The sequence below is a fragment of the Gorilla gorilla genome, chromosome 4, assembly GCF_029281585.2.
Source record: "Gorilla gorilla gorilla isolate KB3781 chromosome 4, NHGRI_mGorGor1-v2.1_pri, whole genome shotgun sequence".
NCBI classification, from domain to species: Eukaryota; Metazoa; Chordata; class Mammalia; order Primates; family Hominidae; genus Gorilla; species Gorilla gorilla.
In genome coordinates this window covers 173558653-173582276 of record NC_073228.2, presented here as the reverse complement: position 1 = coordinate 173582276, position 23624 = coordinate 173558653, and the positions used below count along the sequence as shown (strand labels likewise).

Sequence of the window (23624 nt, the reverse complement as noted above, 5' to 3'; positions counted from 1 at the left end):
TGTGGGGAAAGGCAGGACTTCAGTGTCTGCTGCGAGTTGCTGGCTTTCAAGAGCTGCATGTCATTCCAGGACTTTGGAGGGACACGATGGAACCGCAGTTATCAGGAGTCTCCACAGCACGCACACTTACATGCTTTAGCTATTAGCAGGGAGCTACACAGGCTGCGGGAGGGGCTGCTCAGAAGAAGCCCATCTTCCCAGCCTCCCACTCCAGGCAGGCAGTACAGTCAAATGAAGCAAGTAGCTGTCACCTGAGTCTCAGAGGGTTTTAGCAACATGACAGGGGAGTATTAAATTTGCATCTAGTCCAGGCGGCCTCACAGGGAAGTGGCAGGCCCTGTGGTTCTTTTTCCCACAGGGGACAGCCCATCTCTGCCTCCTGAAGTTTGCCAAGACTGTTGTCATGGTCAGCATTTGTCAGAGGACTTCTGTCTATGGTCTTGCCCTGACACACTGGGGCAGGTGACAACAGGCAAGTTCAGGAGGTGCCAGCACCAAACGCTCCCAGAAGGCAGAGCACCTCAACCATAAGACCTATGGGAGACTCCATTTGTTACATGTTTCTATCCTGGGAACTGAGTTTTACTCTTCTATTATTATTATTGTTTTTAATTTATTTATTTATTTTGAGACAGAGTCTCACTCTGTCACCCAGGATGCAGTGCAGTGGCACAATCTCTGCTCACTGTAACCTCCACCTCCCAGGTTCAAGCGATTCTCCTGCCTCAACTTCCGGAGTAGCTGGGATTATAGGCACCTGCCACCACACCCGGCTAATTTTTTGTATTTATAGTAGAGACAGGATTTCACCATGTTGGCCAGTCTGGGTTCAAACTCCTGACCTCAGGTGATCCACCCGCCTCAGCCTCCCAAAGTGCTGGGATTACAGGCTGGAGCCACCGTGCCCAGCCGTTCTATTATTTTTACTCTCATTATTAATACGATTCTTCATAAAATAATATTGTATCATTATTACTTTCATTCCATAGTCTATATTCCTATATTGTGTATAATACTTAAAACACACATACATACATATACCTATACACATAAACATACATGTGATGCATATACACACATACTCATATAATACGATTATGAATTATAGGGTTTTTAAGTGGGAATCATGGCTGGGCATGGTTGCCCATGCCTATAATCCCAGCAGTTCAGGAGGCCAACGGATTGATCACTTGAGCCCAGGGGTTCAAGACCAGCCTAGGCAACATGGCAAGACCTCATCTCTACAAAATATATATATGTAAAAAAAATACCCAGGCATGGTGGCACAGGCCTGTGATCCCAGCTACTCAGGAGGCTGAGGCAAGAGGATTGCTTCAACCCAGGAGCTAGAGGCTACAGTGTGCTGTGTTTTGCCACTGCACTCCAGCCAGGGTGACAGACAGAAACACTGTCTCAAAAATAAATAAATAAATAAATAAATAAATAATAAAATAGGAACCATTATTGGAAACTGTTTACATGCCAAATACTTTACATGCATGATCTCATTTAATTCTTTCAACTACTCTATGAGTGGAAAATGTTAATCCCATTTTACCAATGTGAAAACCATGCCATGGAGAAGTTAAATAACTTGCCAGAAGCCATGTAGCTAATGAGAAGCAAAGCAAGGATGTGTACCCAGCTCTGTCCTGCTGGCTGTTACCCAGTACGTCCACTACTGCCTGTCACGCTGTAGGAAAGGCATTCTATCTCGGCAAGTGGGGAGGATTCAGCAGGGGCGAGAAGGCTAATTTGGAGGAGGAAGTGGAAAAAGAGCTTCCCCCACCCTTTGTAAGAATAGTTTTTCAAAATAAAATGCAGTTCTTCTGACATTCCTTAAGTTAAGGATCCTCGTTACCACCTCTATAGGGGGTTGCAAGAATGGCCAACAGGAAAATGCTATCTCACTAATTAGGTGATCATGTGGCACTGAGTGAATTTCCTAGATTAAGGGTCCACTCTGAACCCCTCTGCCAAAGGCCAGCTACATCCCTCAAGAGGAGAATCAAACCCAAAGCAACCAAGAGGGGTTTTACTGTCCCAGAGGTAAATCAAGGGAGGACACTTGAGATCATTGCTATCTAGATGGACTTCACCAGAATTAGAAAACAGCAAGTGTTTAAACATAACAACAAAAATCAAAACCAGACTAGGACGCCTCCAAACTCAAAGGGACTTGTCTGCTGAGTGCTTTCAGGCTTTCCCGTTCTCTCTTTCACTCTTTCTCTCTCTCTCTCCTCCCTTTCTCTCTCTTTCAAACAGAGTGACCAGTGTTGGTGCCAGTACACACAGACTTCTGGCCAAAATGAACATGTCTTAAAATGATACACAGTTATGCAAGAATGCTACCAGATAGCTTCCTCATTCAAGAGCCACAGGCATTCAAAACAAGTACTATTCCCCTCAATTTTTAATCCTTTTATTTTAGCCAAGCAGCGGATGATCAAGGTCCACGGAAACTGGAAAAACGATGTCACAGGAATTCCCCATAGCATGACCATAAGAAGACAGTTTCCTTTGAGATGCTGAGTTGTCCCCAAGGAAAATAAATGCAGCTCTCTCAGGACATTGAGTCTCATCACTAATCTCTCAGGCAAAGTGAAGGGAAAGGAACCAACAGGTTCCAGAATATGTGTGTTTCCATCCTTTCTGTAACTCAACTTTGTGGGGTCCCCTGAGTCTTATCCACCTGGCGTTTTGCCAGAAGACTTGAGTCTTAATGAAATTATGCTATTGTTTGGTGGTGATTAAGAACTCAAACTCTGGACTTATACAGCCAAAATTTAAATCCAAGATCTACTAATTTTCCACCAAGGTAAGTTACTTAACCTCTTTAAGCCTCATTTTCCTCATTTGGAAAGCAGAGATAAAGCCCATTTGTCTTTGCATATAGTCTTTATCTCCGCTTTATACCAAATGTTCTCGCTCATAAGTGGGAGAGCAAGAATAAGAACACAGGGTGGGGAACAACACACACGGGAGCTGTCAGGGGGTTGGGTGGTGAGGGCAGGGAGAACATCGGGACAAATAGCTAATGCACGCAGGGCTTAAAACCTAGATGACAGGTTGATAGGTGCAGCAAACCACCATGGCACATGTATAGCTATGTAACAAACCTGCACATTCTGTGCAGGTATGTCATGGAACTTAAAAAGACTATTTGTCTTATAAGGTTGTTGTTACAAAGATCAATTGAGCTAACAATATATGTAAAGCTTTTAGCTCAACACTTGACACTGAATAAACACTGAAACATCAAACTAAACAAAATGATAGAAGTAATTATTTTATTTTATTTTATTTTATTTTTAGATAGAGTCTTGCTCTGTCGCCAGGCTGGAGTGCAATGGCGCAATCTCGGCTCACTGCAACCTCCACCTCCCAGGTTCAAGCAATTCTCCTACCTCAGCCTCCCGAATACCTGGGATTACAGGCACCCGCCACCACGCCCAGCTAATTTTTGTATTTTTAGTAGAGGCGAGATTTCACCATGTTGGCCAGGCTGATCTCAAACTCCTGACCTTGTGATCCACCCTCCTCGGTCTCCCAAAGTGCTGGGATTACAGGCGTGAGTCACGGTGCCCGGCAGTATTTATTTATCTATTTTAAGAGACAGGGTCTTGCTTTGTCACCCAGGCTGAAATGCAGTGGCATTATCACAGCTCACTGCAGCCTTGATCCCCTAGGCTCAAGTGATCCTCCTGCCTCAGCTTCCTGAGTAGCTGTGACCACAAGCATACACCACTAGGCATGGGCAGGCCCCCATGCCTAGCTAATTTTTTTTAATTTTTTGTCGAGACAGGGTCTCACTATGTTCCCCAGCCTGGTCTTGAACTCCTAGGCTTGAGAGATCCTCTCACCTCAGCCTCCTAAAGTGCTGGGATTACAGGCATGCACCATTGCACCCAGCCACATTCATTCATTCATTCATTCATTCAGACAGTAGATATTTGAGCACTTTCTGTGTGGCAGCCATTGTTCCAGACATTGGGGATATAAATGGCAGAGTCCCCTGCCCTCCTGGACACTCCAGGGGCTTCATTAGCATGAGTGGCATTCACAGTGGCCAAGAGAGCATGTCATTCAATACAAGCTGTTCATTTAATTCCACTTGTGCCATCAAATTGGAGCATTATGAAATACCATGGATCGTAAGGAGAGTGGGGCAAATTGGCCTGCACAACATCACCATATGTTTTTTACCAACTTTTGAGCTCTATCTAATTTACATGTGTGTGGTGTTGACCCTCTGAATCTGCCATCAGTTTTATCAACCACGCTCACAGGGCTGGCACACACAAGGACTTCTGAGCATGTGGCCCATTGTTGAAAACACATGGGAATCCCTGGCCTAAACCTTACCTGTGGCATAGAGAAGAATAGTGCTTTGGAGGCAGATGACCTGGATGGATTCAAATCCTAGCTCCAGCACTATGAATACATGTAATTTGGGATGAACTATTTAACTTTATGAGCCTCCTATGAACACTGAGGATAGTGGTTCCTTGAAGATCTCTGGCAGGATTTAAAACACTGTATATGAAGATCCCAGTTCCATGTCTGGAACATGGTAGGTACCTGATCAGCAGAAAGTGTTTTTATTGCTCCTTTCCTCTGAACTACTGGTTTTCAATTCTCCATGGTCTTGGTGAGCTGCTGCCATGCCGACTCAGAACAATAAGAAAAACCACAGAAAGCAACTCACAAAAGCTGGGTGAGCATTAGAGATGGGCAATAACTTGCTTAGGTTTCAGAATTAACAGTGGACACAGCTGAGATTTGAACCAGATCTGCTCTACTCACAATTAAGTTGGTCACAAATGAGGGTTTCCAACATAAGCCGCTACCCAGCTGGATGTGAAAAGTTTGAACCAGGAACATCAACCACGGGCATTCGCATCCTCTGCACCCACCCAGCACTTATGGCTGATGTTACTAATAGCTCACACCCCATGCAGGCTCAGAATCAAGACTCCGGTCACCTCGTACTATTTCACTAGCTGAAACTTTCCCATGCATGTTTTCATACAGTCACTTCTTGTGGGTTTATTCTCTTAAGAATGTATATCTATATTTCTTGATCTAACTGAGTAACTGAATGTCCTAACACTATTTAGTCTTATGTAACAAAATTAGGAACACAAATGCCCGCCTTCTGAATCCTCACTAGTAAAATACCCAAAAAGCTTCTGTTTTAAGATGAAGTAAAGGAGGAAGAGGTATAAATGATTAAAAATGATTTAAACCAAACTATGTAACAGGCTTTATTTATACTTCATGTTTCACGTATATTACTTTATTTCACCCCCTCAATAATCCCCTAAATTACACATTTGGCCTTCCATGTTACAGAGGATAAACTGAGGCCGAGAAAGCTGAAACGATGTGCCCAAGGCTACATGCCCACATCTCTCTGGTCAAAAGCCAAAGCTCCCTCTCCTGCAGCAAATCTCAAAGTCTATAGAAGAGTCCTTGTGTGGAATTTGCTGACATCACATGGGCTTGACACCTCTGCCCTCATCATTAAGTTCTCTTCATATGGTACTGCTCTCCATATTAGAATGTAACTTTAAATTCTTCTTTGATAACTTTTCAACAGCTATGTAAATAGGTGGAAAGCATCATTGGTTTTATGAAAATCCCTGAGGCTAAATTTGACCCTTAGAGCAAATTGAAAAAGAGATGAAGCCCCTTTCTATGTCTCTGGAGTGGAAATCTATGAGAACAAACCAACAAACCTGGCCCAAATTATAAGGAAAGCAAGGTATTTCTAACACAGCTACCCAGACAAGAACCACCTGGGTAAAAAGACTTATGCCAAAACCATAATAATCATATTAGTTCACTGCATTTGCATAGCATTTTATAATTTGTTCTTTTGCAGACAATGTTTATTTGATCCTCACCCACACAATGAAATCTTATAGATGAGGAAACTGAGGCATTGAGAAGTTAAGTGACCAATGTAAGGTCATGCAGCTGATAAAGAAGGGCATTCCTGTTGACCAAGTGTCTTGAGAGCGGCAAATGCTCACTTGTTCCTCTTTGCTTCCTTTTTTTCTCCTTCTTTCTTTCCCTGCATTCTTACTGTCTCTCTCCCTTTGTTCCTTCCCCAAATATATTTGTAGCCCATCGTAGGGAAACAGGTGCTGAAATTAGAAAGAGTAGCTCCAAAATGACCTATTCCCTCTTCCATTCTTCTCTCCATGGCACCTCAACTTCTTTGGGGCATCAGCGCCTTTCTCCTCTGGGATGAGAAACTGGCTTTATCTATTGGCTCATCATTTCTGCTCTTTCACACTTCAGCTTCCTTGGAGCTGATTTCACACCTGATTCAACCCTATAGCCTCTCTCATGGCAATTGGTCATCCTTGGCTCTCTCCAGATATCCCAACACTGTGTGGCTGCTCACTAGAAGCTCAGTTGCTTCCAGTGTGATACAGATGCAGTGGCTGGCTGGGGCTCCTGCCGCATCTCCTCATGCTGTCCCCTGCTCCTGTTATCCCCTTTGTCAGAGAATGATGAAGGGGTTAGGAATATGAGGAATACATTTTTTGTTTGTTTGCTTTTTAACCAGGAGGGGGTAAGGGAAAAATAAAAACTAAAAGACTGCAGTCCCAACTAATCCATAGGAAGACATCCATCCCCAGCAGGGACTAAAGAAACAGTATAAAGAACAGGCTAATGCCGTGGTAGTGAGTATGGTCTTTAGAGCCAGGCAGGAACAGACATGAATCTGAGCCATCGCACTTCTCAGCAATGGTGCCTGGAGGAAGCTGTTTCAACCGTCTGAGCTTCAGTTCCTTCATCAATAAAATAGAAACCTTAAGACGTATCCCTAGTGTTATACATTAATTAATTCAACAGATATCTATTAAGCATCAACTAATAAATGATTATTAGTTGAAGACACACTAATCATTGTGTTTTCAACACTCAGAATAATCCTAATATTAGGATTAGAGAACTCATATGATTATTATGGTTTTGGCATAAGTCTTTTTACCCAGGTTCTTCTTGTCCGGGTAGCTGTTTTAGAAATGCCTTGTTTTCCTTGTGATTTGGGCCAGATTATGCTGGTTTCTTCCCATAGATTTCCACCTCAGAGACATAGAAAGGGGCTTCATCTCTTTTTCAATTTGCTCTAAGGGCCAAATTTAGCCTCAGGGATTTTCATAAAACCAATGATGCTTTCCACCTATGTGTATGGCTGTTGAAAAGTTATCAAAGAAGAATTTAAAGTTATGTTCAAATATGGAAAGCAGTACCATGTGAAGAGAACTTAGTGATGAGGGCAGAGGGGTGAAGCCCATGTGATGTCAGCAAATCCCACACAAGGACTCTTCTATAGACTTTGAGATTTGCTGCAGGAGAAGGAGCTTTGGCTTTTGACCATGGAGATGTGGACATGTAGCCTTAGGCACATCGTTTCAACTTTCTGAGGCTCAGTTTATCCTTTTATAACATGGCAGGCCTAATGTGTAATTTAGAGGATTTTTGAGAGGGTGAAATAAAGTAATATATGTGAAGCATGAAATATAAAGCCTGTTACATAGTTTGGTTTAAATCATTTTTAATCATTTATACCTCTTCCTCCTCTATCTCATCATAAAACAGAAGCTTTTTGGGTATTTTACTAGTGGATTCTAGAGGAGGGTATTTGTGTTCCTAACCTTGTTACATAAGACCAAATAGTGTTAGGACCTTCAGTTATTCAGTTAGATCAAGAAATACAGATACACATTCTGAGGAGAATACATTTTAGAATTATCAGGATTATTCTGAGTGTTGAAGACACATATGAATAAGATAGTTGCCTTCCCCAACACACAGGTTTCCACTGTTTGTTACATTAAAGGAAGCCATCAGCAGAGTGGTTCTCAAACTTTGCTTCACAGTAAAATCACCTGGGGAATTTTTTAAATCCCCTGGCCTGGGTCACACTCCATACCAATTAAATTAGAAAGTCGGGTGGTTGTAACCAGGCATCAGAATTTATTAAAGATCCCCACATGATTCTAACGTGCACAGTCTGGAACCCATAGCATGAGAAGCAAACATTCCCCCAGGCTGACTTCCGCCTCTGCTTCCTCACCTTCATTCTAGCTAAACACTAGTACCTCATTAATTCTAACCAGTGCCTGGGCATCTCAGGCATAATGGATCTTTAAATTAGCATCTAAAAGAATAACATTGATTTAAAAAAAAAAAGCAGCACCAATCTGCATTAACTCATTGATTTAGATAAATGTGTTTGGGCTTCGTTTATTCACAACACATCAGGCACTCCCAGCTTCCCCCACCCGCACCCCCAGTGCCTGCAAGTGCATTCTGTGAAAGTTCTGAAGTCTCCCTGAAACAGCCTCTTCATTCAGACTCTTAGCTGCTCAACTCCTTCCCAAACACAGGGATAGGCCTCACACTTTCTCAAAGATTTGCAGTCTTCACAGATTAGCATCGTGGACCACACATGAGTGGACTCATTCTCTCCAAAGCACCTCTTGTTTATTGAGGAGCCCTCTTTAATCCCAAAAGGGTCCCTGACTTTATGTTGTCGAGAATTAAACTCAGTTTAAGAGACTGCTGCCATGAACTGTTCTCTCCATTGGAAGTGGATCCGGTTTGACTAATTTCCTTCTAGGTAACAAAAATTTCAGAGCTATTTTAAAAGAAGGCACTGCTAGCTTCATGGGTAACAAACAATAAATACGTTTTCTCTTGTCCTGAGGAGCCCTTGGTCTTTAACCTAGTGGCCAGCCCAGGCCTTCACTGGATACAAGTTTGCATATTTCAGCAAAAGAAGATATTATCTTAGCATGCTGTTATTTACTGGATGGCCAAGGAGAAGATAGATTTTATTGTAGCATAAACCAACCTGCAAAAGGATGGTAGTTTTGTATTGACTTTTCATCAGATTGTTGATGGATTCAAAGAGCCGTCTCATGGATTCTTCAAACTCCATCTGTTCTTTGCCTTCATAAAGCCTGAAACAAGATACATCTGGGTCATTTCTCAAGCTAACAGACAATACTTTTAAAAGTGTGTACTAGGCACAAACTTCATTTAAAATTTAAAACAAAAAGGAGTGGGAGGTGGGGACTTTCAAGGAGGACAGGATTCTGCAGATGCTGCGTGCATCATTCTCTCAAGGGAAAAGCCTCATATCCACCATACCCAACAGAAACCCACCAACTAACAGGGCATACACCTTCTGCCGTATTTTTTTAAACCCCAAGGAAACCCCAAAGGAAGGAAATTTGTCTGAGCTGAGGAGACATTAATAATTTCACCCTTCTGCAAGAATCAGAGGAAAGATTGTGGTCATCAAATTTTCAAAGTATCTTGGAAACATCAAGGAGAAATATTTTCAAATGCACTGCCATTTCCACCACCCATTGTCTGTTTGTCGGATGAGCCCCAACAACCTGTTTTATGTCAGGGGCCATTGCCTTCCCTTCCTTCATTTCAGGAGTTAACTTATTACCTTAAGCCTTTGTTTCTCTGATTATAAAATCCCTACACTGTAAAACATGTAAACCTAACTGAAATACATAACTTAGAAGGTGAGACTCCTCATTAATCCAACCAGGGAGGTTAGCTATTGTCAAAGTTTTAATGGGTATCCTTCTAGGGACTTTCAATGCCTATAATAATATACAAGTGTAAAATTGCATAGAACCAGTCCCTCATGTAAAACCAGTCTCCAGGTACCTGCCTGTTATCAACCCCTTCCCCCAGCCTTAGGAGTGTTGCTCTGCTCAAGGCTTCTCCAAACAAATGTTTATCACCAACCGTGAAATATCCGCAGCCTAATCTGTGGCATCCAGTGTGAAATGCACAGAAGAGCGCTCCTGTCTCCAATTCAGATAAAGAGAGTCTCTCCTGTCACAGCCCTACACGCTCAAAAAGCTCCTCAGTGTGCCCGGGCCTTGGCAAAGGTGCTTTCCTAGATAAAGCACTGACACACTTAACAGGTTTGTTTGCTCCTCAACCACAGAGCAGGCCAGCCAGTCACAGCCCCCTCAGCACTGTCTCTGCAAAATCCCCATCCTTCCCCTCACCCTTCTTTCCTGTCTTTCTACTTCATTTCTGTGGCTCTAAGTGTGTGCCTCTTCTGTTTATCTTCTTGAGTGTCAATCACTCTTTCTCTCCTTGGCTCTCTATGTCTTTATATCTAGTTCTCTCCCCACCCTCCCACTGACTTCATCACTCTCTTTCTGTCTTAGTCACTCTCTGTCTCTCTTTCTTTCCTTCTTTTTCTAACTAACCCCCTCTCTAAAGCCCTCCTGAAGTCAGAAGCATAAGTGAAGTCAGTGCTGAATGTTCCCGTTGGTTACGGGGACTCAGCAATTGCTGCTGACCTTCTGGGTCCAGCTCAAGGTCACAGAGACAAGGAGTGTTGAAGTGGCTACGTGCCTAGGGCTCCTCATTCTCTTCCTCTCCCTAGCTCCATAGCTCCCTTTGCTAACTCGCCCCCACCCCGGCTTTTACGCCGCTCACTGCTGAGCCTTCTTGTTCCACCACCAGAGATAACTGCCACAGCATATATATTCTAGAGTCAATCTGCTTTGGGTTCAAATCCCCACTGCCCGGCAGGCACTTTATTACAAACAACAGCAAACATTACAGAGCACTGCTCTGCTCCAGGCACCTTCCTGGATGCGTGTGAAATCACTCACTCCTCACAACCACAGCATGAGGCAGGCACTAGTATCACACCCACTTTACAAATTAATGAAGCTCACGCAACATGCCAGAAAACACCAGGCCAGTGAGTGTCAGAGCCAGAATTCAAAACTGGCCATCGGCTCCTGAACCCAGCCTCTCAGTCTCTTTGCACGCTGCTTTGCTCTACACTTTACTGCCCCCTTAATTCCCACAAGCCTTGGGCAAAGTGTAAACCATAACAGTACTGTGTCAGAGGATTGCGAGGATCAACCCACATGGGAAGTTCTCAGCATGGGTGCCTGGCCCCAGCAGATGTTAGCGCCTGCCGTACTGTTGTCAGTTGGAAGAGTAGCATGATTATCATTGCTCTCATCCCCACTTCACAGATAAGGAAACAGAAAAACTCTCAAGAGGTTGAAACTTGCCCAAATGTCATCAAAGTGGAAAAGATGGGACCAGAGTACCCTGTCCTTGACCTGGCTGAAAAGAGAGGATCCTAATCCAGCATGGTGGTGGTCAGGCTCCCCATGAGATCACACCGTTTGTCTTTCTTTGTGCCCACAGCCACCAGCAATCCCTAATGGACTGTCCACTCATCATGCCTTTTGCCTTGAAGTCTGTTACTCTTTCATGAGGCACAGCTGCCTGAAAACGCTGAATGAATTCCATCACCATGGCTGCTACTGGTCTAGAGTACTGAACCTGCCCACTGTGTCTCCCACCCACATTTAACACCCCGACCTGGCTGCCCAATCATTTACAGACACATAGGCTCTTTCTGTAGGGTGTACCTGTGTGTGTGGTGGGGAGTTCTGCCCAGGTCCTCCTGGGAACCACCTGCTCCTCCAACAAGGCTGGGCTCCAGCAACACTTTCCTGCTGGTTGGCCTGTCCAATCCTACCCTCCATAACTGAATGGCCCCCTGGCAGTTCTCCTTCTGGAATTTGTCATTTTTAAGAAAGAAACATAAAAGCAGGCTTTTTTGGAGTGATCTTAATGGCAGCACTCCAGGGGGAAGGGTCATGAGCTCCTGCTGAAGAGATCCCTGAGGCTGTCCTGGTTCCCAACTTCTCTGCGTCTCATTATTTAACTTTCTTTTTGGATTTTATGAGCTGCACAAATATCTTTAAAATAAACTCTCCTTTTTGCCTAGACTAGCCCTGGCTGGTTTTGTTGCAAACCCTCACTAGTCAGAACTTGGCAGAGTAGAGCCAGCTTCTTCCTGCAGCTCCCCTGAGTTTGAAACCAAGAGCTGCTGGGAAGTCCGGTGAGCATTTAGTTCTTGCTCTTATTGTACAGATGAAGAGACTCAGGGCCAGAGAGGGCAAGTGACTTGGCTTCACCATCTTGTAAATATTATGTGACTGAACTGGAAGGAAAAAAGATTTTTAGTCTGTAAGACTAAACCAAGGCTCTGCTCAACTTTAAATTTTGTAGGAAACTAAATTTGATTTTCACGAGAAAGAGAGCAGTGATCTGCTCTAGGTCACAGACTGTACCAATGATATAGCTTGAACCAGAACCAGGTATTCTTCTTCTATGTTCTCAGCATCTAACAGGGGAAGGCAGATAACACAAATCCCAGGAAGCCATGATTAGGGGCCTCCACTCCAGTGGGAATCCAATCTGCTCCTTGCTATTCATGTCACAAGTTAAGGGTCTTGACACCACACTTGAGTCCAGGGATGAAAATATATCCTGCACCTGCCTAAGTCTTCTAAAGGATAAAAAAACAATTCTAGGAGGAAAATGGGGGAAAAGTATATATATATATACATATATATATGTGTATATATATATAATATAATATAAATCTTAAATTTATAATCTAAATATAAGTTTATACAAATTTAAATATAAATCATAAATTATATATTATCTATATGTCTTAAAATATAAATATATATATCTAAAATATATATACATATTTAAAAATATTTACTTTCTTTTTAGCTGAAGAATGGCTGGGAATGGGAAGAAGAGTCACAGGACATGACTACAGCTGGGAAGAAGAAAGGAAAGAAAAATCTATTTCATATAAAGCGCTTTGCTATCAAGCCAGACTCCTCCATATACTTGCTGTGTGGCCTGTTACTTTTCTGAAATTTTACTTTTATTTCTGAGAAAATGGAGTCCTAATGCTCATTCAAATGGTTATTTTGAGGTGAAAAACATGAGATAATTCTTTTTAAGTGCTTAATATTGTAGCTGGCATTTAATCAGTGTTAAGTAAACATTATAAATTCTTGTTCTTGATTCCTAAGCACAGAAGTGATTATTTGGGCAAACTCTCTGATCTGAGCATAAGAGGAATATTTTGTAAGATACAGGGTCTCAATATGTTGCCCAAGCTGGCCTCAAACTCCCAGACTCAAGTGATCCTCCAGCCTCAGCCTCCTGAGTAGCTGGGACGACAGGCACAGGCCACCAATGCCCAGCTATAAAAAGAAATATTTCAATTAAGGAATGACTAAGGAAAAAAATTCATAAGGGTTTTAGATTACAAGGAAGAAATAACCTGATGACAGCAGGGTGATTAAGCATTGTGGGACCCCCCCTTGAGAAGCTTGAAAAGAAAATAAAAATGCCTCATCTGTCTGCGATTCTTCAGATGTGGCCTTGAAGTCAAGGGCACAGCAGATGTAGCTTCCAGGTTCTTTTTTAGCGCTTGGTCTCTGTTACAGCTTCAGGATGTAAACATTTTTTCTGGCCTAGAACGCCTGGAAAGATACTTCAGAAACCAGCAGATTTTGCCAGGGAACAAATTATTGAAGGGCCCTAAGGCCCTGACCACAAGGAAAACTGGAACAACCTGCAAGGCACTGTTCTGGGGCATGCAAGTCGACCACAGCCAGCACTCCTGCTCCCGGGGCTTGGATAAATATAGCGATGCTCGGCTTGCATGTGATTCATTAAGGAGACACTGTGCACAGCTGAGCACTCACTAAATGCAAATGGAGCCCCATATGTTGTGTACAATGCTCTGTACCACCTCTTTCACGCAGGTACATAAAGCCTCAGCCCAAAACTGAGATGCCAACCTCAGGCTAGCATCCCAGGGGAGCAGAAACTAACCAAAGCAACCTCAGGATGCAGAAAGCAAGTGGGAAGATTCCCTTGAGAATCAGGGGTGGAGGGAGAGCCTCCTAACACCCTGACCCTCTTTTATTTTCTGTAGCTCAGTCACTTCCACATTTATAGGCATCCATCCCTCCGATTCCTTCTCTGACTCTTCGAAGCAATAGAGAAGTTTAGGCAGCACTGCCTAGGTTCCTAGCCTTGCTCTGTGGCTTATTAGCTGGGTGACCTTGGCTGAGGTACCTAACCTCTCTGAGACTCAGATTTCTCATTAGTAAAATTGTACTAGCCCCATAAGGTTGCTCGAAAATCAAACAATGCACATAAAGCCATTAGCAGTGTCTAGTACATAGTCAACAATAGATGTCAGCCATTATTACAACATATCCAGTTTTTCTTCTGGATACACCCATTTTTGCTTCCTGAACTGTAAGAAGAAAGAAATCAGCATCTTCATAAAGACAACTACCATTTACTGAGCACTTACTACATGCCAGGCACCACACTGGAGATAAAAATGAGTAAAAGGGCTGGGCGCAGTGGCTCACACCTGTAATCCCAGCACTTTGGGAGGCCGAGATGGGCAGATCACGAGGTCAGGAGATTGAGACCATCCTGGCTAACACGGTGAAACCCCATCTCTACTATAAAAATAATACAAAAAAAATTAGCTGGGCAGGGTGGTGGGCGTCTGTAGTCTCAGCTACTTGGGAGGCTGAGGCAGGAGGATGGCGTGAACCCGGGAGGTGGAGCTTGCAGTGAGCTGAGATCGTGCCACTGCACTCCAGCCTGGGAGACAGAGCGAGACTCCGTCTCAAAAAAAAAAAAAAAAAAAAAATAGTAGAAGATCCTGGGAGATAAGTGGCAGCTAAATAATTTATGACCCCAGGAACAAGAGCAAGTCAGTGGGTAGGGAGGCATCCGTTATCCAGGGGATGACGCTATGGGACTGTTGGAGGGAAGCTAGAAGGCTGGCTCTAAGCTTTTTCTATTCAAGCTCTAAAACCAAGGTGACTTGGCTGGTGTTCCCTCCCCTGAGCCAATAATTTGCCCTATTCAGATAAGTGTAAATTAGTGACTTTACAAAAAGAACCATTGAATCTTTCCTGGTTTCAAAAGAGTGATTACTCCGGGAAAATCATAATACTTTAAGACAAGAGTCAAGGAGTCAAGTGTATTCTCTCCCTCTCTCCCTCCCACCCCACAACCTGGGACCAAGAATAATTACAGCTAAACCAGTGGCTGAGTCTGTCTGAAGATCATCCTTGCACTTCCCAATCCTGTTCATAGAATGAGACCCTTCAATGCACTAGGCAGGCACATTTAAGTCAATGAAATAGGCATGCAAAGGATTCTTGAAAGAGACGGTTCCCTTCCTAATTCATCCCTTCCCTGTAAGGTCACTGCCACCATCCCCACCTCTTCCCCTCCATCAAGGTGTATGGACCTGAAATAAATAAGAAATTGCAAAGACACAGAATCTGAGAGTTAGCTGTCTTACTCAGCAATGGTCAGAGGGCTGGGTGCAGTGGCTCACACCTGTAATCCCAACACTTTGGGAGGCCGAAATGGGAGGATCATTTGAGCCTAGGAGTTTAAGACCAACCTGGGAAAATGTCTCCACAAAAAAATACAAAAATTAGCTAGGTGTGGTGGTGCATGCCTGTGGTTCAAGCTATTTGGGAGGCTGAGGCTGGAGGATCACCCGAGCCTAGGAAGTCAAGGTTGCAGTGAGCCATAATCAAGCCACTGCACTCCAGCCTAGGTGACACAATGAGACCCTGTCTCCAAAAACAAAAACAAAAACAAAACACATACACAGTGGTCAGAGAAATCCTCCTCTAAAGGGTAACAAAGTTGAAGTGGAAATATTTATTCTGTCAGAAGAGAAAGAGCAAAGCCTTATGAGAAACAGAATATGTAAGGAAGGGTTAGGATGACTACAGTGTTGCTAGTGTCAACTGTCAGCAGCCCTAGAGGCCACAGAGGTGCCTGTGCAGGCTTTACTTCATTGAATACCCCCAGCAGCCAACAGGCGGGGTGCAGATCAGCTCCTGGTGCCAAGTACTTTTGTCAATGACGAGATCATTTCTATTGAGCTGTTACTTTTCCAGAGCCTGACATTTGGGGTGGGATCACTCCTTAGGGCAAATAGCAAAGGAGATTCACTAACATCTTCTTCCTGTAAATAACACCAGGAAAGAATGATTTGTGGATGAGAGAAAAGAAGACAAACTCAACATGTGGAGATTCTGTTTGAAAAATGTCTAGAATGAACACATAAAAATTAATGCAATCACTGAAGAAAAACTGCCTCTGATGGAAGTATAAACAGTTCTAAATAAAAAAAAAAAAAGAAGTTAACAATATGGGAGAAATGAAAGAAAAACAATCCATCTGAAACATTCACTTTACTTTTAAAATATGGCAACCCTGTGTAATAAATTAATAGTAAGTAGGTAATAAGATGCAGGAAAAAGCCTGAAAAGAACTTTAAGTTATGAACAGTGTGTGATGTGTGCCCGTGCCATCCTTCATTCTATTCAGAGGAGCTGCACACTTTATGTAATTTGGCGAGAAAACTAAGTTGCATAATTCTGCACTTAAGTAAATTTCTCCATTAGCATGAAAAATGGTATTTAGGGTTTTTCCCCCCAATATAATTAGAAATTGAATGTTTCCAAAACAATATTCCTAAGGATAGAAAGAAGCACACGCATGCACACTCTCTATCTCTCTTTCTTTCTTCCCTGCTTCCAAGACATACAGAGAAATATATAGATTACATCATCTACTTGAAAAAGCAGCTAATATTCAGCACACTCCTTCCAGCTCTTTCTCTATGGCCCAGTTGGTATAAAAGTCTGGGTGCCAAGAAGAAGTTGGATTTTGACCACTTCTTTTATCATTTGTTCCCTCAGTGTTTTTATTTGTTTGTTTGTTTACAATCTAGGAGGTTTCCATATAATTGAAAATATATAACAGAAAAAAATGGCTTGCCAGATGATTACGCAGACACACATGCAAAGCTAATACAATCTGGAAATCTGTACATTAAATTGATAATTTAGCTACCTCTTGGAAAAGGGGATTAGGTATAACATGCCCATTATATACACTTATTTTATATTCTGATTTTTAAACACAAGTGAAATTTTCATTTAACTTTAAAAAGAGAGATCTACTCTTTCTTTCATGTATTTCTTGCCTTATAGCTCCTTCCTACAGCAGTCCATTTCTCCAAAGCCTTTCCTGAAATTTCTCATTCTCATGTGGGAATAAGGCTGGGGCTGGAGAATCTAACTGAAGGTCACATACAACTAGAGGCCATTTTCCCTCTACAATTACAGAATCAAGATGCTGATTTTTCACCTGCCTCCCCGTTTCTGGCATAAACTGCAGCTAGAGACACAACAGCCCAAGAAATGCCAAGTTATTATTACTCTAAATTATGGTCATGCCAAGAGCATTGAACTTCATCCTTTGATTCCATGGCTTCCTGAAAAGGATAATTAACCCCAGGCTCTTCCACTAAGAGCCCTGACATTTGGTGTGTGTAGTTAAGTGATTTTTTCTTTTAACATTTTCCTTGCTAATGGTGCCAGTTTTAAAAATGCATGTGCAATAAAACTCTTTGTTTTGAAATTTGGGAACACCCAAGGAATGTGGAGATCAAACACACTGAGGTTTGAGTGCCTGGAGACCTCTTTGAGCAGTAGGATGACCGAGGGCCCACCAGGCTGCCCGCAGAGGACAGGGTAACAGAAGGAGCAATGGTATCGGTCACAGGACTGAGTGAATTCTAAACCAGACTAGCATTTACAGACATTCAGACTTCAGATCACTCTTGTCTGGGCCCTTGTGTCCTCATCTTTAGGTAAACTATTTACCATTGAGGTAATTCTCCAGGATTCTTATCTGGCTTCTATTGTCAAAGAGTTCTTCCTTACATTCAGCAATAACACGTTACATACATGTTCCATACATACTGGCCCATAAGACTTAGTTTCTTTTTTAAGCACCTGAGTTGAAAATGAACATTTCTATCTATTTCAGAACATGTATTGTCCAAAACCAAGCCTGTTTTTGGACAATAAAAAAACACCCTCTAGTTTCCAAGCACAGCCTAAAGGCCCCACTGGTGCCCAAGTCAAAACCCTGGGCTAAGAAGGGGCTATCTTGAATTGCTTGAAAGTTATTGAGTCATCAATACCCATTAATTCCACCCCAAAAGCCATTTACCCCTCTCCATCTTCATCAGTACCATGGAGGACCAAGCCTCCATTTCCTCTCAGCTGTGGGGGTCTCTGAACCAGTGCCCCTTCCCTCTCTCTTATTTTCTTTCAATCCAGTTTCTACATAATGGTCAGAAGGACCTTTCTAAAAACACAGATGTGATCATAGCATTTTCCTGTTGAAAATCCTTTAATCATTCCTAAGTGGAAAAAACACACGCACTTTCCCTCTGCTCCCATGCCGCAACCATGAACACAGAAGACATCTGTAACAAATGTGCGAGAGTCTATCCCCACCACCAAGCAAGCAATGAATTCTGCAGTGGACACAGCTGGGTGTCCTCTAATTCAGTCCAAACCCAACATTATCTACCCGGAGAGAGTCAGATCCCATTGGGTGAGGGCTCAGTCCCCAGGACTGCCCCCCATTTCCAATGCCAATCATAAGCCCAGGTTGTTTTACCTGTGCCTCTGACCAACTGGCTATTAATTTGAGTTCCCACAACTCCCTCCTTGGGTTTGATTAACTTGCTAGAGCTGCTCACAGAACTCAGGGAAACACATTTACCTATTTGATATAAAGGGTATTTATTACAAAAGATACAGGAATGGGGAGGAAGGTATGCGGAGCTTCCATGCCCTGTCCAGGAATGCCACCTTCCAGGAAGCGCCACATGTTCAGCTGTCTGGAATTGCTGGGTTCTCTCAGAACCCAGTCCTTTTGTGATTTTATATAGGCTTTGTTATGTAAGCATTGGCCATTGGTGATCAAGTTAACTTCAACCCTCTCCCCTCCCTATGGGGGAGGCTGAAAGTCTCAACCCTCTAATTCTGCCTTGCTCTTTCAGATGGCCACCCCTCATCCTGAAACTACCTAAGGGTTTCCAGGCTTCAGTCAACTCATTAGCATGCAAAAAGACATCACTTTTTGGAGATTCTAAGGATTTTAGGACATGTATGCCAGGAAAAAGGATCAAAGACCAAGTATACACTTCATAATATCACAGCTCCCCACTTCCCTAAGATAATTTCTAGAGGTCATGGCCTGACACTCAAGGTTCTTCAAGAGCCACCCCTTCCTACCCTTCTAGGCAATGTCCAGTCATTCTATCCCTTGGTCACTGAATTCCAGCCACCCTAGACTTTCCACAGTTCCTTTGGGTCAAACTCCCTCCTATCTCAGGGAGCTCCCTCTGGCTTTATTTTCATCTACTACACCCTCCTCCTCTTCACCTGCCAACTCCTACTCATCATTCAGGTCACAGCTTAGATGGTACTTCCTCAGAGAAGTATTCCTGACCCTGTGACGAAAGCTGATCTCTTCATAGCATGATCCCAGGGCACCTCACACGCATTTCCCCTTGATTTTACATGCACCCACATGATTATCTGCTTCATGTCTCTCTTCTCAACTACACTAAAAACTTTCATACCTTTGTCTAATTCCACTAGTCTGTCCAGTTCATTGTTATATTTCTAGTACCTAGCATAGTGGCCTACTCAATATGTGTTGGATAAACATGTGATTACTAATGCAAACCAAAGTTCTACCACTAGACACGTATTTGAACTCATTTTGAGATAGAAACTTTCATTATCTACTCATGTGCTTAAAAAAAGAAACTAAGTTTTATGGCCCAGTATGCATGGGACAGGTATGTGATGCATTGTTGCTGAATGTAAGGATGAATAAATCCTGAGTTAAAGGTGTTTTGGAAGCTATAGGCTTTAAGAGCAATTTGTTAAAAGTTGAGAAATACCCATATACTGAAAAATTGTTCACCATCTTTAGATTCCAGTCTGAGAAACCCACAGATGCCTTCCAAAGTGGGAACACCATGACAAAAGTCCAGGTAGAAAATCTGGGCATGCAATGCACACAGCAGACAAAGGCTGGGGTGCAAACCAGTGCAGGGCATTTAACACACCCTGTGTGGACTTCTAGGGTTTAGGAGAGGTCACATTCTAACACTTACTAGAATGGAGAGGCACTAGAATATTACATTAGAACATATCAGAGGAGGAAAAGTTGATAAAAGAAGAAGGCCACTGACCCAAACAGGTGAGCTTTAAAATCCAGGGCTGCATTTCAGCTACCAGACCCTGCTGACGCAGCTGTGCATACCTGGCCTGAAACCAGTGAAAAGAGCCATCACGTTACCCCAGGAAGCAAGCCACGAGGGGTGAAAGAAATAAAAACTCAAAAATCATGGACTCTCAATTCTAGGAGAAGGGCTGTGATATGGTTTGGTTCCACATCCCCGCCCAAATCTCCCGTCAAATTGTAATTTCCAATGTTGGGGAAGGGACCTGGCGAGAGATGATTGGATCATGGGGGCAGATTTCCTTCTTGCTGTTCTCATGACAGTGAGTGAGTTCTCATAAGATCTGGTTGTTTAAAAGTGTGTAGTACTTCCCACTTGGTTCTCTCTCACTCTCTCTCTCTCTCTCTCTCTCCCTCTCCCCCCTGCTCTGCCATGCTAAGGCATGCTTGCTTCCCCTTCACCTTCTGCCATGTTTGTAAGTTTCCTGAGGCCTCCCAGCCATGCTTCCTGTACAGCCTGTGGAAGTGTTGAGTCCATTAAACTTACTCTTTTCTTCATAAATTACCCAGGCTCAGGTAGTTCTTTATAGCAATTGAGAACAGACTAATACCAGCAGCTTTTACTTGGCTAAAGTAGGTGTGCTTAGGGTCTCCATAAGATAAGTTATTCAACTAACAAAAATGTGTTTTTGTTATTGTGCCATTGATGGTGCTGAGCATCTACTATGCACCAGTCACTGTGCAATTAAGGAATTTATACAAATAAATAAAAACTGACATCTATACATGTAAAACAGAAACTGTGATATGTACTTCAAACACAAAATATGTGGGCAATGAACAGGTAAAATAGGGAGCTTTGACCTAGCCAGAAAATACAGGGATAGATTCCCTGAGAAAGTGATGCTTGAGAGGACACAGGAAAGATAAATAAGAGAAAATTAGGTGAGAAGGAGAAGGAAGAGCAGTCCAGGCTGAAGGAACAGCAAGTGCACAGGCCCCACAGCAGAAGGGAGCTGAGAGAATCAGAGGGGCTGAATGAAAGCCACCAATTCCAGAGTGGAGAAAGACTTCTCCTTTCACCTAGGGAAGTCAGGTCAAAGGGGACCAGAGGGGCTACAGGGCCAGACCAGGAGACCCTTGCAGGCCACATTAGGTTTTGTCTTCATCCTAAGAAGAATAAAAAGAAATAAGAGGATTTTAAGAAGGTGAGTACTGTGATCTGATTTGAACTGTGGAAAGATCACTCTGGCTGTAGGGTGAAGTTTAAAGACTTCCATTTCTGACAGTATGGTGAACAAAATGTCCTGGAAAACCTGTCAGTGAAAACAACTACCAAAGCTGGATTTTAAATATGAGTCACTAAACTGTCAAGAAAGTAAGGAATCTACAGAGGACAAACACAAAGCAAAGCAGGTCTCTGGGTACGTCAGAGCAATGCAGCCAGCTTTGCCCCAAAGGCGTCTGCAAGCCCTCGTGTCCTTAAACTTCTATTTTGATGGCTGCCTGGGGAATAGAAGAAATGAGATCAATCCTAGGGCCTGCATATTGGAGACCCTCATACAAAGCTGGTTTCCCAGTTTGTTGCATCTTCTTCAAAATAGAGGAAAAGAAATAAACCTATTGCACAAAAGGAAACAGGAAGGAAATGTCCTGGTCTTCGATGCTGTATGTAGAAGAAAAACACAAACACATCTCCAGTGAGAATTCTTAACCACAAGTCAATCCTGACCTGTGTTTTATTTTTGTTTTCCAATTCATGTTCCTTGCTTGTATCCATAAACAGAAATTTTAACTAATGAGGTATCTGGTTGGTATTGCCCCAGGTGAATGAAAGAAGGAAACTCTGATTTTCTTTGGAGGAAAACAAAAAACTTTAATTAAAATATATACCAACTGACGAAGTTCCAAGGACAATTAGCTTTAGGAAATAATAAAAACAACAAAATGCATAAAGAAGCAGGGTCACCCAAAACAGAGAGACAGAATGAGAACCCACAAAGATTCCCACTACTGGAATTATGCAACAAAGTGTACAAACCCAGCACACTCACTATGCTTCAAAACATTAAAAAGATGCTTGAAAATATGATCAAGAAACAAAATATTATAAAAACAAAAAATTAGATTTGAAAAAGAACAAAATGGGGTTTTTGAAAATAATATTGTAATTGAAAGAAAAACCTCAGTCAGTTAAAGAACATATTAGACAAAGCTAAAGAGAGAACTTGGTAAGCTGGAAAATGGGTTTAAAGAAATTAGGCAGAATGAACCGAGAAAACAAAATGATAGAAAATATGAAAGAGAATTTTTGAGAACTAGAGAATATAATGAGGTCTAACATATGCTGATTGATATTTCAGAGAGATAATAAAATATACGGAGAAATGTGAATATTTAAAAAAGCAAGAATAATAGTTTTTTGGAATTGGTATTAAATATTCAAAACTTCAAATCCAGGAAAACTAACTTTTAGCAACATAAACAAAATCATTCCTAAGTACATCATGGTGAAACTGCAGAATATCAAAGGGAAAGAGATGATCTCACAAGCCACCAGAGAGATAAAACCAGAATGCCTATAAAGAAACAATAGTAAGACTAACAGTTAACATTTACAGTAGATGACAGTAAACAAAAAATGAGCTATAAGTCTATATCTAGAAAAACTTCCTTTCAAGTTTCAGAATAAAATCAGATAATTTAATTTCAGGGATTTTACCAACATAATTTCTTAAAGTTAAGTCTACAAGATTAACTTCAGAAAGAAAGTAAGCAAATATGAAATGTCTAAGATAGGAGAAAGAGTGATGAGCTTTTTTTTAATTGTGGTTAAAAACATATAACATAAAATTTACCATCTTAATCATTTTTAAGTATACAGTAGAATAGTGTTGATGAACTTTTATTGGTAAAAACATAAATACTAACTGTTTAAAACAATAATAATATCTAGTATGTGGAGTTATTTTTAGAAAGTAAAACTAAAATGCTGCATAATTCTAGCATGATATTTAAGAAGGAGGTGACAGAGCCTTCTGAAATCTTATTACTCAGGGAAATGTTAAAAATGTAACTTTAGACTTTACTAAGTTAAATATGTATGATAAAATATGCAGGTAGCCACTAATATAATTAAACACAGAATGTAACTTTCAAACTAATAAAGGGGGAAAAAGGGAATGAGGAAATTGAAAACAATCCCAAAAAAAGAAAGGGAGAAAAAGGACAGAAAAATCAGGGTGGTGTGGAGGATGCACAGCTAAAATGGTAGAAATGAATTCAAAACATCAGTCATCACAATTAAACCTCTTATCTCTTCATAACAGACATAATTATTGACTTCCTTAAACTGATGAAAAGCATCTACAATAAATATCCAAAGCACAATATGTATTACCATTTCTATTCAACACTGACCTAGACTCCTAGCCAGTACAGTAAGACAGGGAGAAAAAGAATTAAGATTAGAAAGGGAGGTACAAAATGTTCTATATTTATAGATGCTATAATTGTCTATTTAGGAAATCCAAAAACCTTTATAGAGAATAGACTGTAGGAAGGCAAGAATGGATACAGCAAGACCACTGGAGAAA

At 41.9% G+C, this 23624-nt stretch overlaps 1 protein-coding gene across 2 annotated transcripts in view; it reads right to left on the bottom strand.

Moving 5' to 3' along the window:
- DOCK2 (dedicator of cytokinesis 2) overlaps window positions 1–23624 on the bottom strand; it is a 441813-nt gene that overhangs the window by 322168 nt on the left and 96021 nt on the right. For both annotated transcript variants that reach the window (XM_031011390.3, XM_055387440.2), the window contains exon 23: window positions 8879–8987. In XM_031011390.3, the coding sequence (XP_030867250.2) occupies window positions 8879–8987 (109 nt within the window). The remainder of the gene's footprint in view (window positions 1–8878; window positions 8988–23624) is intronic.